This window comes from Carcharhinus amblyrhynchos, chromosome 29 (genome assembly GCF_965287045.1).
Source record: "Carcharhinus amblyrhynchos chromosome 29, sCarAmb.v2.hapA, whole genome shotgun sequence".
Lineage (NCBI taxonomy): Eukaryota > Metazoa > Chordata > Chondrichthyes > Carcharhiniformes > Carcharhinidae > Carcharhinus > Carcharhinus amblyrhynchos.
Window position 1 is genome coordinate 6,860,525 of NC_137352.1, and position 15,523 is coordinate 6,876,047.

The 15,523-nt window shown below is 45.5% G+C and overlaps 2 protein-coding genes across 2 annotated transcripts in view; one reads left to right on the forward strand and one right to left on the reverse strand.

Annotated features, from left to right (window-relative positions):
* The window catches only part of htr3b (5-hydroxytryptamine (serotonin) receptor 3B), a 44,714-nt gene extending 30,963 nt beyond the window's left edge, over positions 1–13,751 (reverse strand). Inside the window, exon 1 of the mRNA XM_080214560.1 lies at positions 13,689–13,751. The gene's annotated coding sequence lies outside the window, so the exon portion shown is untranslated. The remainder of the gene's footprint in view (positions 1–13,688) is intronic.
* The window catches only part of usp28 (ubiquitin specific peptidase 28), an 89,295-nt gene continuing 85,401 nt past the window's right edge, over positions 11,630–15,523 (forward strand). The window contains exon 1 of the mRNA XM_080214688.1: positions 11,630–11,895. Within this exon, the coding sequence (XP_080070814.1) occupies positions 11,851–11,895 (45 nt within the window). The 5' untranslated portion in view covers positions 11,630–11,850. The remainder of the gene's footprint in view (positions 11,896–15,523) is intronic.

Consider the following 15,523-nt stretch of genomic DNA (forward strand, 5'->3'; position numbering starts at 1 on the left):
AGAAATGCCAATTTGTAAAAACCCATCAGTTGAGATAGTTAAATGTTGGCAGGGTTCAGGAATTTTCACTGACAGTTGAATGTTCACTCTCCAAACTGTTATAAAACAGGATGTGTAATTCTGCCCGTGATCCAACAATATTGCAGCTGTTAAGGGAGCACAAGTTAATTCAACAACATTAACACATTACTAAAACAATCCATCAGCAGTAGCCTGAAACTTATCATTACTGAGAAACTTGAGCAAAGGGCTAAGTTTCCAAAGGGTAAGAGAAAGACAAAGACTGTTTAACTGCGCAAGCATTAATTTCAAAGTATGGTGACTGTCAGAGGAAATGAAAATTGCAAGTACGATAATTATCATATAAATAACAGCATTCCTTCATATGAAATAATGAGTTGCATTCTAGCATTAGAATAACTACTTCACTCAAAGGGTGGTGAATCTCTGGAATTCTCTGCCCGTTGAAGTGGTGGAGGCTGCCTCGCTAAATATTTTTAAGAAGCGGGTTGATGGGTTTTTGATAAGAGAGGGGATTAAGGGTTATGGGGAGAGGGCGGGAATGTGGAACTGAGCCACGACAGATCAGCCATGATCTTATTGAATGGCGGGGCAGGCTCGAAGGGCTGGATGGCCTACTCCTGCTCCTATTTATTTCTTAAATCCACGGTGGCACAGTGGTTAGCACTGTGTTTGATTCCCAGCTTGGGTCACTGTCTGTCTGAAGTCTGTACGTTTTCCCTGTGTCTGCGTGGGTCTCCTCCGGGTGCTCTGGTTTCCTCCCACAGTCCAAAAGACTTGCTGGTTAGGTGCATTGGCCACGCTAAATTCTCCCTTAGTGTACCTGAACTGACGCTGGAGTGTGGCAACCAGGGGATTTTCACAGTAACTTAAAAAGTAAAGTTAAAGTTTATCTATAAGTCACAAGTAGGCTTACATTAACACTGCAATTAAGTTACTGTGAGACTAATAAATAAACTTAAACTTAAAAATCCATGGGTTCAAGCATTTGTTGTGGGTTTTGTGGAATTTTTGAACTGATTTCCTCATTAATGTAAAGACAGAAAAATTGTTATATTCCAGTCATGTTCATTGTCCAAACCTCTCTGGAATGCAAGTGGTTAAAAATAAAATATTTGCCATAATCTGTTTCAATTCAAATTCTTCCAAAGTAGACTTAGGAATGTATAATAGAACCATAGATGAAAATTATTGATTAAAAAAATTGTACCTTGTTTGTGTGAAATATCATTGCAATTATCTAATAATTTGGAAGCACTGGTATATTGAAATATTTGGGCTTTGGTATCAAATGTATTTTGGCCCCAAAATAAATCTCCTCATTTGTATTTCATCCTCAGAATAGCATCTGCAAATTTACTGATAAAAACCACCAAGCCGCAATGACAAAAACATTCGGCACTCTGCATTGTTACGCTGGCTCAGTAAAATGGGATATAATTGGGTGAAGCTTTTAAGAGGCATTTAAATGTTTTTCAAAATGCACACAATCTCATTCACAGGGCTCAGAGATAGACAAGAAGAGTTTTGACAAGAGCTTACCTGAAGATAGGTAGAAGATGAGTGGAAACAGTACCATTTCTGTCCTGCAGATATTGGAACCCATTGTTGATTTGCCTATGTACACACTGGAACCAGGTGAAAATTACTTAGTGAATCTCGGCAGGGTGACTTTTATATGGTTTAAATAGCAGCCTGGTTAATTAATCCCAAGTCTCGCGTTAAGGTTATCAATCTATTTCTTTCCATTATAATTTGATCTCTGACATTATCTTGATGCAGAAGTCCAAAGCTAGGAGAGAAGCTAAAGATTGTAATTTGGCCTCCAGTTTTCTGAGTATAGATTGCAATTTGATTTCACTGTGAATGAGAGAAGTTAAGTGGATAATGGGTTTAATGGGAGTGGATCTCCTGAGATTTGTAATACCTACACTGAGCAATAGGAAACACACTTAACACTTTCCTACAATTGTCTGCAGCCAGGCGTAATGTCACCCCTGACATGGCTGATGTCCAATCTTCTCACCTGTCGCCGCTCTGGATTTTGAGTGGAGAGTTCAGTTTTCTGAGTGATCTCTCCAGGTAATTCTATGTTATTGATCTATTAAAGTGCTCTCTGAAATGTCCTGACAAGCCCCTTGGAACAGATGAAGTGAACATAAACTGGTCTCCTTGCTGGTAACTCTCACAAACCATGGATCAATACTGATAAAACAGTTGTGATTTAGGAGACATCGGTGGCAGGGATTTTGCTGAATTTACCTCAACATGTTTGCTGGAATCCTTCAAACTTTGCCCACTGCAGGGATTATCCGGTCTTGTTGCTGTGAATGGAGATTTGGCAGAGCGGCAATTTGTCCATTCTCACTGGTTGCAAGAACAGAGAATTCCAGCTGTTATTGCCAGCTGTGCAACCTGTGACTTCAATGATCCCACCAATATAAGAACAAAGAACAGAAGTAGGCCATTTGGCCCCTCGAGCCTGCTCCGTCATTCAATAAGATCATGGCTGATCTTTTTGTGGACTCAGCTCCACTTACCCTCCCGCTCACCATAACCCTTAATTCCTTTACTGTTCAAAAATTATCTATCTTTGCCTTAAAAACATTCAGTGAGGTAGCCTCAACTGCTTCACTGGGCAGGGAATTCCACAGATTCACAACCCTTTGTGTGAAGATGTTCTTCCTCAACTCAGTCCTAAATCTGCTTCCCCTTATTTTGAGGTCATGCCCCCCTAGTTCTAGCTTCATCCACCAGTGGAAACAACTTCCCTGCTTCTATCTTTTCTATTCCCTTCATAATCTTATATGTTGTTATAAGATCCCCCCTCATTCTTCTGAATTCCAATGAATATAGCCTCAGTCTACTCAGACTCTCCTCATAAGCCAACCCTCTCAACTCTGGAATCAACGTAGTGAATCTCCTCTGCACCCTCTCCAGTGCCAGTGTATCCTTTCTCAAGTAAGGAGACCAAAACTGTACACAGTAATCTAGGTGTGTCCTCAAAAGAACCTTACACAACTGCAACATAACCTTGCTGTTTTTGGACTCCATGCTTCTAGCAATCAAGGACAACATTTCATTTGCCTTCTTACTTACCTGTTGCTTAATAGAGTAAAGATAACACGGAGCAAATTTGTAGATGATCATTGGTGGGCAGCATGTCTCCCTTTTTGAATTAGAGAGAAGGACCACTTCAAGAGGAGGTTTCACTCAATGCTGTCAGAGCTCCAGGCACAGCCCCTTGCTAGTTCTTATGGCTTTCCCTTAGGGCATTGTTGAGCAACCTGTGGCCTGAGAGCCACGTGCGGCCAAACTGGGTTCTGAGTGTGACCCACGAGACATTTTGTTGACATTTTATTGCATTCTGGTGGTTTCCATCCATTTGGCTTTTTATCCTACTGTATGAATAAAGTGATACATATGTGAACATAGGAACATAGGAATTAGGAGCAGAAGTAGGCAAATTCAGCTATTCGAGCCCGCTCCGTCATTCAGTCAGATCATATCTGATCTTTCCCTGGTCTCAAATCCACCTCCTCAACTTCTCCCCATATCCCTTTTTCGCTTTTTTCTTTAGAAATATGCCTAACTCCCTTTTGAAACTGAATTCAACAATTCAGACTGCTATGGTGACAATTGCATGGAACATTGATTTTGAGAGCTGCATGTTCCCCCTGTGTCCAATCAAAGTGTAAATACTTAGTTTTTCATACCATTTAAAGTTGACAGTTTTATTAATATATGAATGATTAAGCATTTTCTATAGCTCATTATGAAATATTCAGCATGTATTAAGTGTATTTCATCTTATTTGTGAGGTCAAGGTTAGTGAAGAAGCCCGATTTCAATACTGTGGCCCCCTCATTTGTCTAAGCTGCCCATCACTGCTGCATGTGCGTTCGTCGGTCAGTGAGAAAGGTTCATCCACCAGAGGGCAGCACGGTGGCACAGTGGTTAGTACTGCTGCCTCACAATGCCAGGGACCTGGATTCAATTCCCAGCTTGGGTCACTGTTTACGTAGAATTTGCATGTTCTCCCTGTGTCTGCGTGGGTTCCCTCCCACAGTCCGAAAGATGTGTTGGTTCGGTGCATTGGCCATGCTAAGTTCCCCCTCAATGAATCTGAACAGGTGCTGGAGCGTGGCGACTAGGGGATTTTCACAAAAACCTCATTGCGGTGTAACTTGTGACACTGATACATAAACTTTAGAAATAAGGTACCTTATGAAAAAGCAACTGCGCTTAGGAATTACTGAGCCAAGATCTTTTTAATTTGCCTCCTACCATCCTGGCAGTCACATGATGCAATGATAATGGAATTGTTGACCAATCACAATAATCTGTTGCAAATTAATTGATAGAAGTTGATTGCTATGGTCTTTGGGGACCATGTCCCAATCTTTGGAAACCAGACGTCACCACGTTCCACAGGAACATGCTACACTCATTACATGTACTGTTCTTTTTCTCATCATCCTGTGAAATTTCCCTCATTTCACTGTTTTTGTAGAGTACCGCCTGCCAATATTTACTAAATTGTGTAAAGCCGTTATCTACAATATAAACGCAACATAAGCTCTGATGGCAAAGGATTCCACTGTTATTGTGAAATCTCTGCTTAGAAAGCCTGCCAAGTGACTTAGAGAATATACAACCAGCATCTTGAAGTTCCAAGCAAATTACTGAAGATGCTGGAATCTGAAACAAAAACATAAAATGCTGGAAAATCTCAGCAGATCTGTGGAGAGAGAATAGAGCCAATGTTTTGAGTCTGTTGGCTCCATTCTCTCTCCATTGATGCTGTTTTTAAGTTTATTTGTTAGTGTCACAAGTAGGCTTACATTAACACTGCAATGAAGTTACTGTGAAAATCCCCTAATCACCACACTCTTCACGCCTGTTCGGGCACACTAAGGGAGAATTTAGCATGGCCAATACAGCTAACCAGCACATCTTTCAGACTGTGGGAGGAAACAGGAGCACCTGAAGGAAACCCGCACAAATACGGGGAGAACGTGCAAACACCACACAGACACACTGAAAGCATAAACTTTCGGCATAACTATAAGGCTCAGGCATAACTATAAGATTCATGGTGGGAGATATAGGAGGGATGTCCAAGGTAGATTCTTTACTCAGGGAGTGGTTGGGGTGTGGAATAGATTGCCTGTTGCGATAGTGGACTCGGAAACTTTAGGAACTTTCAAGCGATTATTGGATAGGCACATGGAGCACTTCAGAATTATAGGGAGGGGATAGCTTGATCTTGGGATTGGACATAGCCCGGCACAACATTGAGGGCCAAAGGGCCTGTGCTATGCTGTAATGTTCGATGTTTCTAAGAAGGTTACATGGTTTGCACATGTGGATTCAAACAAACACATGAGGTTTTATTGAGGAGCTGCTCTGGTACTGCATCAGATCATGTGATCAGCTTTTAAAGCAACCTTGCCATCCTTCTAAATATATAACAGTAGGCCACACATTAAAACATAAACCTCAGTCTCTAGACACCTTTCTCAATCTTATTTCAGCCTGGACAGTTCATCCTACCCTGGATCAAGGTTGAAGCTAAAATGTAAGATGGATGAATGCAGATGGGTCATTTAAAATTGTATTCAATCTGCCCCTTGTTGGACTAAATCATTTGCTGGATTGTTGGCATATGTGTTTCCGACTCTCACGCGCACCCGCCAACAGAAATGTTGCATGAGTGTGAGATGATGCTGGGACGCACACTCAATTGCTGGAATTTTACCGGCACGCCGACCCCAAAGTCGGGGTGGGTGAGGCTCGGAGAATGGCATTCTCGGTTGGCCTCAGACGAGCGAGGTGGTAAAAGTCCAGCTAATGTCTTTTCACATGATTCTGTGTGCTTTCAGATGGGGCACACACCCTGCTCAAGCAACATAAAATTCTGACTAATGACCTTGGAATGCAAGTTGCTCCTTTGGGATTTCTCATTTCATCTCAAAGCTCCCCTGACAGTTCTACTGGGGTCAGATGCCAACACGGTGCCAAGATATTGTCTTGTTCCGACAAGGCAGCCCCTCTGGTGATAGGTTGGGTTTGATACAGGCTGAAATGGGCCAGTTGAAGCCTGTGATATCCTCACACCCTCGGTAAAGTGGCATTGTTGCTTATTGCAATGTCAGACATTTGGTTCTTTCTGCAGAATCACATGGTTTTCACAAGTGTATGATCAACAATTGTCTACTCTTCGGTCTGTTTTTCAGATGCATTGATTCTGAGTAACGTTAAAATCAATTATTTTTATAGAATCGCAACTTGAGATTGTACAGGCAGGTTATTTGTCAAGAAAACCTGGATAATTTAGTCAGTCTTTTAACAGTAAATAATCAAATAAGGCCAGCAGAATGTTGGCCTTCAGTTCAAGGGAGTTGGATTACTAAGAGAAGTTATGCTTCAGTTTTACAGAGTCCATCTGGATGTTGCATTCAGTTCTGAACATCTTATCTCAGGAACGATATGTACTCCCCATGGCACATTGCAGGTACATTCATATGAACAGGACTTGCCTATCATACACAGTGTCTGGGAAATCCATCGTGACCTCTAATAATCCTGTAACATTGACAAAATATCATTGGCAAACATTGACTTTCCACAGCTTTTTCTGCAAAACAATTTATTCTAACACAAACAAGAGAGCCAGGTTGGTGCATCAGTAAATCTGTCAACTTTGCTGAGTTAAAGTCCAGGAATTGTTTGAGAAGAGTTTAAACTATGAGAAGGGAGATAAGATGGCACAGTGGTTAGCACTGCTACCTCATAGCACCAGGGACCCGGGTTCAATTCCCAGCTCAGCCTGTGTGAAGTTTGCACATCCTCCCCATGTCTGCATGGGTTTCCTTCAAACTCCACACAGACAGTGACCCAAGGCTGGAATTGAACCCGGGTCCCTGGCGCTGTAAGGCAGCAGTGCTAGCCACTGTGCCACCATGCTGCCCAAAGTGCAACCCTCCCTGAGTGCTGCAGATGTGTGTCAGTCCAGTGTAGGCAAGACTTGAATCAGCACGTTCTGATGCAGCGGCAGGAATGCTACTACTGAGCCAAGCTGACAGATTGGGACAAGTTCTGTGTCATCCATGAACCCACTGCTATCATTTACTGTAAACAGCTAATTACTCTATCTAATGCTATTCGTCTAGCCCCCAATCATCAAGTTAGTTGTTATCTCAAACATATTTTCACTTAGCTCACAGGACCAAAAAAACCCCATTGGAACGAGGAATATTTAGCAGCGTTATTCAACCCTTTGGAGTGTATGACGTTGAATGCAGATTATACTTTACAATATGTATGATTTAGATTATGATTTTAAAGTTTTTAAAAGAAGTTTATTTATTAGTGTCACAAGTTGGCTTATATTAACACTGCAATGAAGTTACTGTGAAAATCCCCCTAGTTGCCACACTCCGGCACCTGTCCAGGTACTCTGAAGGAGAATTTAGCACAGCCAGTGCACCTAACCAGCATGCCTTTCAGACTATGGGAGCAAACTGGGGCACCCGGAGGAAACACACACTGGGGAGAATGTGTAGACTCCACCAGTGACCAAAGCTGGGAATTGATCCGGGTCCCTGGAGTTGTGAGGCAGCAGTACTAACCACTGTCCATGACGTGTCAGACCCTTATCATATAATTATAATGACAATAATATACAATTATAATTATATTAATTGAAAATGCCCCAGATATTCTCCCTACAATCTATAGGTCATCCAATCACTCATTACCTGTCACTTTACCACATCTTCTGGGGGCAGCATGGTAGCACCGTGATTAGCACTGCTGCCTCACAGCACCAGGGACCCAGGTTCAATTCCAGCCTTGGGTCACTGTGAGTGTGGAGTTTGCATGTTCTCCCTGGGTCCCCATGGATTTCCTCTGGGTGCTCCGATTTCAATCCACAGTCCAAAGATGTGCAAGTTAAGTGGGTTGGCCTAGCTACATTGCTGCTTAGTGTCTCAAGATTTGCAGGATTGGGGGGGTTAACAGGGTAAATTCATGGGGTTACAGTGAGAGGGCAGATGGTGGGCTAGTTGAGATGTCTGTCAGAGAGTCGGTGTAAACTAGATGGGCTAAATGGCCTCCTTTTGCACTGTTGGGATTCAATGATTCAACCTTACTTTTTTCAACCTTATACAGTGGGGATCAGAGTTATGTCTAAGTTTCTCTTTTGCACAAGAGATCCATGTTAGCTTGAAACTCTAAGCACATGAATAGGCAGGGAATAGAGGATTATGCACCGTGTAGAAGCAAGTAAATATGAGATTAGAGAGCATCTGTATCAGCACAGACATGCTGGGCTGAAGGGGCTGTTCCTGTGCTGTACAGTTCTTTGTTCTTACTATAGCTGAATATTATTTGACCATCAACCTGAATGATGTCTGACTAATGGATCTCAGCTCTTCACCATCCTAAAAATATTGTTCTGTAAAGCTGCTGTACAATTGTTTCTTTTTCATGATGTCAGTAGAATAGGTTATTAATTAATTGTATACATAACCTTCAAATGTTTCAACCCATGAAGTGTTATGTAAAATTCACGTATCAGTGAAATTATAGTGAGACTGTTGGCCTGAGGTCGACACCCATCTGTTTCATTAAGGTGCTGTAGGCAAGGAAATCTGCCATTTTTATCTAGTCTGGCCTGTGTGTGACTCAAGTCCCAAAGCAAAGTGATTACTTTTTAACTAATCACAGGGTGGCTCAGCATTCTGCTTTATTGTGTCAAGCTGTGGGTGTGTAGGGATTATATACTTGCTATAATAACTCCAGGAGTCAGCTATAAAGGAACAGTGCTTTACTGTCCAACAAAGTAAAAACCACAAGCCTGTGGTGAACACAAACAAGTTCCAACTGGGACAATGGAACAATGGACCCACTCAGGGGCCTGCTTTATAAAGGACTCGGTATACAAGCTCCACCTGGTGAAGGAATTGCGAATCATGAGGGAGCTTGTTTTTGATGAGTCCTATAGGGAGGTCAATCAGTAATACCTTATGCAAGTCTGGGGGTCATTACAGCTGCCCACCACCAAGGCGCAATGGGGAAAGGCCACTTTGTAAGGGGCTAGTAACCATGTAAAACCCTTCAGATTATGTGTTTGATTCTAACTGTATGCAATATTATTGAAGAACTGCGTAGTGCAACATGACTGATGTATATAAAAGCAAAATACTGCGGATGCTGCAATCTGAAACAAAGATGGAAAATCTCAGCAGGTCTGACAGCATCTGTGAAGAGGGAATAGAGCCAACGTTTTGAGTCTGGATGATGCTTTGACATGAGTGGTATTGAATTGCGAAGGGTCATTCAGACTTGAAACGTTGGCTCAATTCTCAAGACATAAAATATAGTTTGAAAAGAATTGCATTCCCTGTAATTAAAACATTGAAATGTTTGTAATGTTCTCATTACTGAACTGAAGCACCTCAGAGTGCATCTCGATCTCTGCAGAAAATGTGAATATCATTGCACCTTACTGTTATAACAACCTGAAATGTTTTGTGACGTGCCTTTCAGATCTTATATGAACAAAGTATATTTTTGCAAGAAAAACGGGTTGTTAATGAAACACTTCATGCAAACAAACCTCCCATCCATTGACTCTGTCTACACTATACACTGAGTCAGAAAAGCAGCCAGCATAATCAAGGGTCCCATGCCCCTGGGCATACTCTCTTCCACCTTCTTCTGTCTTGAAAAAGATACAAAAGTCTGAGATCTTGTGCTAACTGACTCAAGAACAGCCTCTTCCCTGCTGCCATCAGAATTTGAATGGACCTACTTTCTATTAAGTTGATCTTTCCCTGCAGCTTAGCTATGACTGTAACTCTACATTCTGCACACTCTCATTTCCTTCTCTATGTATGGTATGGTCTTCCTGTATCGTGCACAAGAAGCAATACTTTTCACTGTATCCCAATACATGTGACAATAAGGTGGAGATGCTGGCATTGGACTTTTGTGGGCACAGTAAGAAGTCTCACAGGTTAAAGTCCATCAGGTTTATTTGGAATCACAGGCTTTCAAAGCGCTGCTCCTTCAACAGGTGAGTGGAGAGGTAGGTTTCACAAACATGGCATATATAGACAAAGACACAATTGCAAGATAATGGTTGAAATGCGAGTTTTTACAGGTACAGACAGTGCGAGTGGAGAGAGAAATAACCACAGGTTAAAGAGGTGCAAATTGCCTCAAGTCAGGACAGTTAGTAGGATTTTGCAAGCCAAGGCCAAATGTACATGTAGTGTGACATGAACCCAAGAGCCCGGTTCAGGCTGTCCTCACGTATGCACAACTTGGCTATCAGATTCTGTTTGGCCTCCTGTCCGCACTGGGTTTAAAAACCTGCTGGATGGCAAGGGTGGCATGGTTGCACAGTGGGTAGCACTGCTGCCTCACAGCACCAGGGACCTGGGTTTGATTCCTGGCTTGGGTCACTGCCTGTGTAGAGTTTACACATTCTTCCTGTTTCTGTGTGGGTTTCCTTTGGGTGTTCTGGTTTCCTCCCACAGTCCAAAGATATGCGGATTAGGTGAATTGGCCATGCTAAATTCAGGAGTGGCTGGATAGACAGGGACTTTTTTCTCTGGAGCATAGGAGGCTGAGAGGTGATCTTATAGAGGTCTATAAAATAATGAGGGGCACAAATCAGCTAGATAGTCAATATCTTTTCCCAAAAGATCTGAAACTAGAGGGCATAAGTTTAAGGTGAGAGAGGAGAGATACAAAGTGTCCAGAGGGGCAATTTTTTTCACACAGAGGGTGGTGAGTGTCTGGAACAAGCTGCCAGAGATGGTAGTGGAGGCGGGTACAATTTTGTCCTTTAAAAAATTTAGATATTTAAGAACATAAGAAATAGGAGCAGGAATAGGCCATCTAGCCCTTCAAGCCTGCCCCACCATCAATAAGATCATGGCTGAACTGAAGTGGATCAGCTCCACTTTCCCGCTTTCTCCCCATAACCCTTAATTCCCCTGTCTATCAGAAACCTATCTACCCGTGACTTTACATGGGTAAGATGCGCATAGAGGAATATGGGCCAAATGCAGGCAATCGGGATTAACTTAGGGGTTTAAAAAAAGGTGGCAAGGACAAGTTGAGCCAAATGGCCTGCTAGAAACCTCTATGACTCCATAAATTTCCCCTTAGTATCAGGGGGTCTGGCTAGGGTTATGGGGATAGGGCTTGGGTGAGATCGTGGTTGGTGCAGATTCGATGGGCTGAATGGCCTCCTCCTGCACTGTGGGGATTCTTTAACCGGGTGTTGTGAGACTTCTGACTTGACAACAATAAATCAAACACTTTACAAAGTGAAATATAACCGAAAACATTACATTTCTGGTGCAAATCTGAGATTGCTGCTGGAGGGAGGGAAACAAACTGGGGGGTGGGGGGAGGGGGTGGGAGGATTTAGAAGAAATAAGTGAAAAGATTCGACCCTAACGGGAGGAGCAGGAATGAGAATCTTCACGCCTGCAGCGCGCACGCCCAACCCCGGGGGCGCGCACGCCACCGGTCGCGCGCACGCTAGGCGCCCTGAGGGGGGTGGTGGGCGGGGGCTGTCGAGCGGGACGGGGTCCGGGTTGTCGCTGAGTCCCTGTGTGGCGGCAGCGGCTGTGGCTCCGCTTCCTCGCTGCAAGTTCCCGGCCGGTGGAAGACAAGAGGAGGGGGAAAAAAAAGAATAAGGAATAACAAAATTGGAATCATTTAGAGAGAGAGAGAGAGAAAAAAACCTCCCCAGAAATCTGATTAGAGGTTTCCAACTTTGAAGGAGATAAATCAGAGGGCAGGATGACGGCGGGGGAGAGTCAAGCCGGAGCGAGTAGCGAGGAGAAGGTAACAAGAAGGCCAGCTACAATGTAACCAAGCTTTAATGGTAGCCAGCGCGGCCAGGGACACTTTGTAACACTTTCCCCTCCTCAGGTGGCAACAAATAGCGACAAAAAGTTTGTCTGAACTTTGAAAGTTGTGTGATGTCCTGAGTGATTGTCTGCTCCCACGCTCTGACTGGAACCTACTATTTGTTTTTTTTAAATCAAATATCCTGTTTACTCTTATCATCTGTCTTTTAAAATGAAGAAGTGTCTGAGTGTTGCCCGCCCCCACCCCCCCCCCGGTCAGATTTGGCTGCCGTTCAGGAAGATGCTATCTGTGTCTGCAGCAATGTGTAGCTTTAAAGTGGGCACCGTTTAAAAAAAAGCCTCACAACACCAGGTTAAACTCCAACAGGTTTATCTGGTAGCACCAGCTTTCAGAGTGCTGCTCCTTCATGCTCCCTCACTGCTCCTTCAGGATTCATCTGGTGAAGGTGCAGTGCTCCGAAAGCTTGTGCTACCAAATAAACCTGTTGGAGTTTAACCTGGTGTTGTGATTCTTCTTACTGTACCCACTCCAGTCCAACGCCGGCATTTCCATATTGTGCCTTTAAGGTATGGCATATGAGAAGCAGAGGAGGCCTTTCAGACTGTCCTGTGCTGTTGTTCAATTTGATCACAACTGATCTGTATCTTAAGTCCATCCACTTGTCTTGGTCCAGTGTTCTTTGTGATATAGAACTGAGACTTGGAATGGGATGTAAAGGAGGACATAGTCCCAGGGGTAGGCTCAATGGTCCTTCGATCTTGCTCTGCTATTCAATATGATCACATCTGACTCACTGCATCAATCCTATTTCCATGTCCTTTGTTCTTTAGAAATCCAGGTTCCTGGCTTGGGTCACTGTGTGTGTGGAGTTTGCATGTACTCCCTGTGTCTTCATGGGTTTCCTCTGGGTATTCTGATTTCCTCCCACAGTCAGAAAGACTTTCCTTTTGTTTGATTTGATTTAATTTATTATTGTCGCATGTATTGGTGTACAGTGAAAAGTATTGTTTCTTGCATGCTATACAGATAAAGCATACTGATCATAGAGAAGGAAAGGAGAGAATGCAGAATGTCACGTTACAGTCATAGCTAGGATGCAGAGAAAGATCAATTTAATGTGAGGTAGATCCATTCAAAAGTCTGGCAGCAGGGAAGAAGTTGTTTTTGAGTCAGTTGGTACATGACCTCAAACTTTTGTATCTCGTGCTGGTTAGGTGCATTGGTCATGCTAAATTCTCCCTCTGTGTAACTGAACAAATGCCAGAGTGTGGTGACTTGGGAATTTTCACAGTAATTTCATTGTAGTGTTAATGTAAGCCTACATGTGACACTGGTAAATAAACTTTAAAAAAATTCCATCAATACAGTTAGGGCTGACTGGTCTCATTCTATGCTTTAAATGATCCACCAGCTGCATATTCTCAACCCCCTGGGTAAAGGAATTTTTTCCCCTCAATCGCAAGTTGCTAAATCGTTACACTGAGACTAGTTCCAGACTCGCCAGTCATGGAAAGCAGCCTCTCAGCACCCACCTTGCCAAGCTGTCTTGGCATTTCAGAGAATCACAATCTTTACAGTGCAGAAGGAGGCCGTTTGATTCATCAAGTCTGCACTGGCTTTCTTAAAGAGCATTCTATCCAGCCCCACTCCCCTACTTTATCCTCATAATTCTGCACATCCTTGTTTTTTAGATAGTAGAAACATAGAAAAATTACAGCACAACACAGGCCCTTCGGCCCACAAAGTTGTGCCGAACATGTCCCTACCTTAGAGATCCAATAGAGATAGTAATCCAACTCCCTTTTGATTAACTCCATAAAATCTGTTTCCTGCATCCTCAAGAAGTTAATTGCAGACTCTAACCACTCAATGGGTGAAAAACCTTTTTCCTTTACTCCTTTTACCAATTATTTTGAATCTGTGTCCTCTAACCCTATTTATCCTTTTCATACTTTTCAGGATCTTGAATGCCCCCCCCCCTCTTCGCCCACCCCCCCCTCTGCGCCCCCCCCCCTCTGCGCCCCCCCCCCTCTGCGCCCCCCCCCCTCTGCGCCCCCCCCCTTCGCCCACCCCCCCTTCGCCCACCCCCCCTTCGCCCACCCCCCCTTCGCCCACCCCCCCTTCGCCCACCCCCCCTTCGCCCACCCCCCCTTCGCCCACCCCCCCTTCGCCCACCCCCCCTTCGCCCACCCCCCCTTCGCCCACCCCCCCTTCGCCCACCCCCCCTTCGCCCACCCCCCCTTCGCCCACCCCCCCTTCGCCCACCCCCCCTTCGCCCACCCCCCCTTCGCCCACCCCCCCTTCGCCCACCCCCCCTTCGCCCACCCCCCCTTCGCCCACCCCCCCTTCGCCCACCCCCCCTTCGCCCACCCCCCCTTCGCCCACCCCCCCTTCGCCCACCCCCCCTTCGCCCACCCCCCCTTCGCCCACCCCCCCTTCGCCCACCCCCCCTTCGCCCACCCCCCCTTCGCCCACCCCCCCTTCGCCCACCCCCACCCCCGCCCCCCCCCACCCCCGCCCCCCCCCACCCCCGCCCCCCCCACCCCCGCCCCCCCCACCCCCGCCCCCCCCCACCCCCGCCCCCCACCACCCCCGCCCCCCACCACCCCCGCCCCCCCCCACCCCCGCCCCCCCCCACCCCCGCCCCCCCCCACCCCCGCCCCCCTCCACCCCCACTCCCACCCCCCTCCACCCCACCAGCTTTCCCTCTGCCTCCCCACCTCACTGGCTGGTCCCCCTCCGTCCATCCTCCCCCTCCTCACCACCTCCCTGCCTCCTCATCCCACCTTACCAGCTACCCCACCCCCCTCCTCCAAACTCACCAGCTCCCCTCCCATCTCCCCACCTCCAAACTCACCAGCTCCCCTCCCATCTCCCCACCTCCCTGTGTCATTGGCCCCCCCTCCAGCTCATCCCCTCCCTCAGTGGCACCCATCACCCCGCCGTCTCTTGCCCCATTCCTCATGAGTTGCTCACCTTCCCCCCTCCCTCCTGCACATGCCTCTCCCTCCTTCCACATGGCAGGGGACCCCAATTATTGCTGCAGTTACTGTCATTAATGTGGCTTTGTGTATGGCATTACATAAAAGGGATAGGACAGAAACCTGGATTGCCAGTCTCCTCTCACTGTTATCCTGCCACCCCACTTCCTGTCCCATTCCCTCCCCACCCTGCCCCCTCTCTCAACCTTCCATAAATTCTGGATTTCCTAGGAATTAGAAGCGTGAGGAGGGAATTCAGCCTCTTGAGCCTGCCCCACCATTTAATATGATCATGGCGAATCTCATCTCAGTCTCATCTCCACTTTCCTTCCAGTTTACCATAACCCTTCATCCCCCTACTAATTAAAAACCTGTCTATCTCCTCAAATTTGTTTAGTTTTCCAGCATCCACTGCACTCTGGGGTAGAGAATTCCCCAGATTCACCACCGTATGAATGAAGTCCACCACCCCCGCCACCTCCACCCCACCAGCTCGTGATTTCAATTAATTCTGTTGGACTTTAACCTGGTGTTGTGAGATTCCTTACTGTGGATTGATGATTGTGTCAGTGCTGACAAGTGGAGACCAGGCACTTCCAGTGTAAAGGAAATTGGACCAG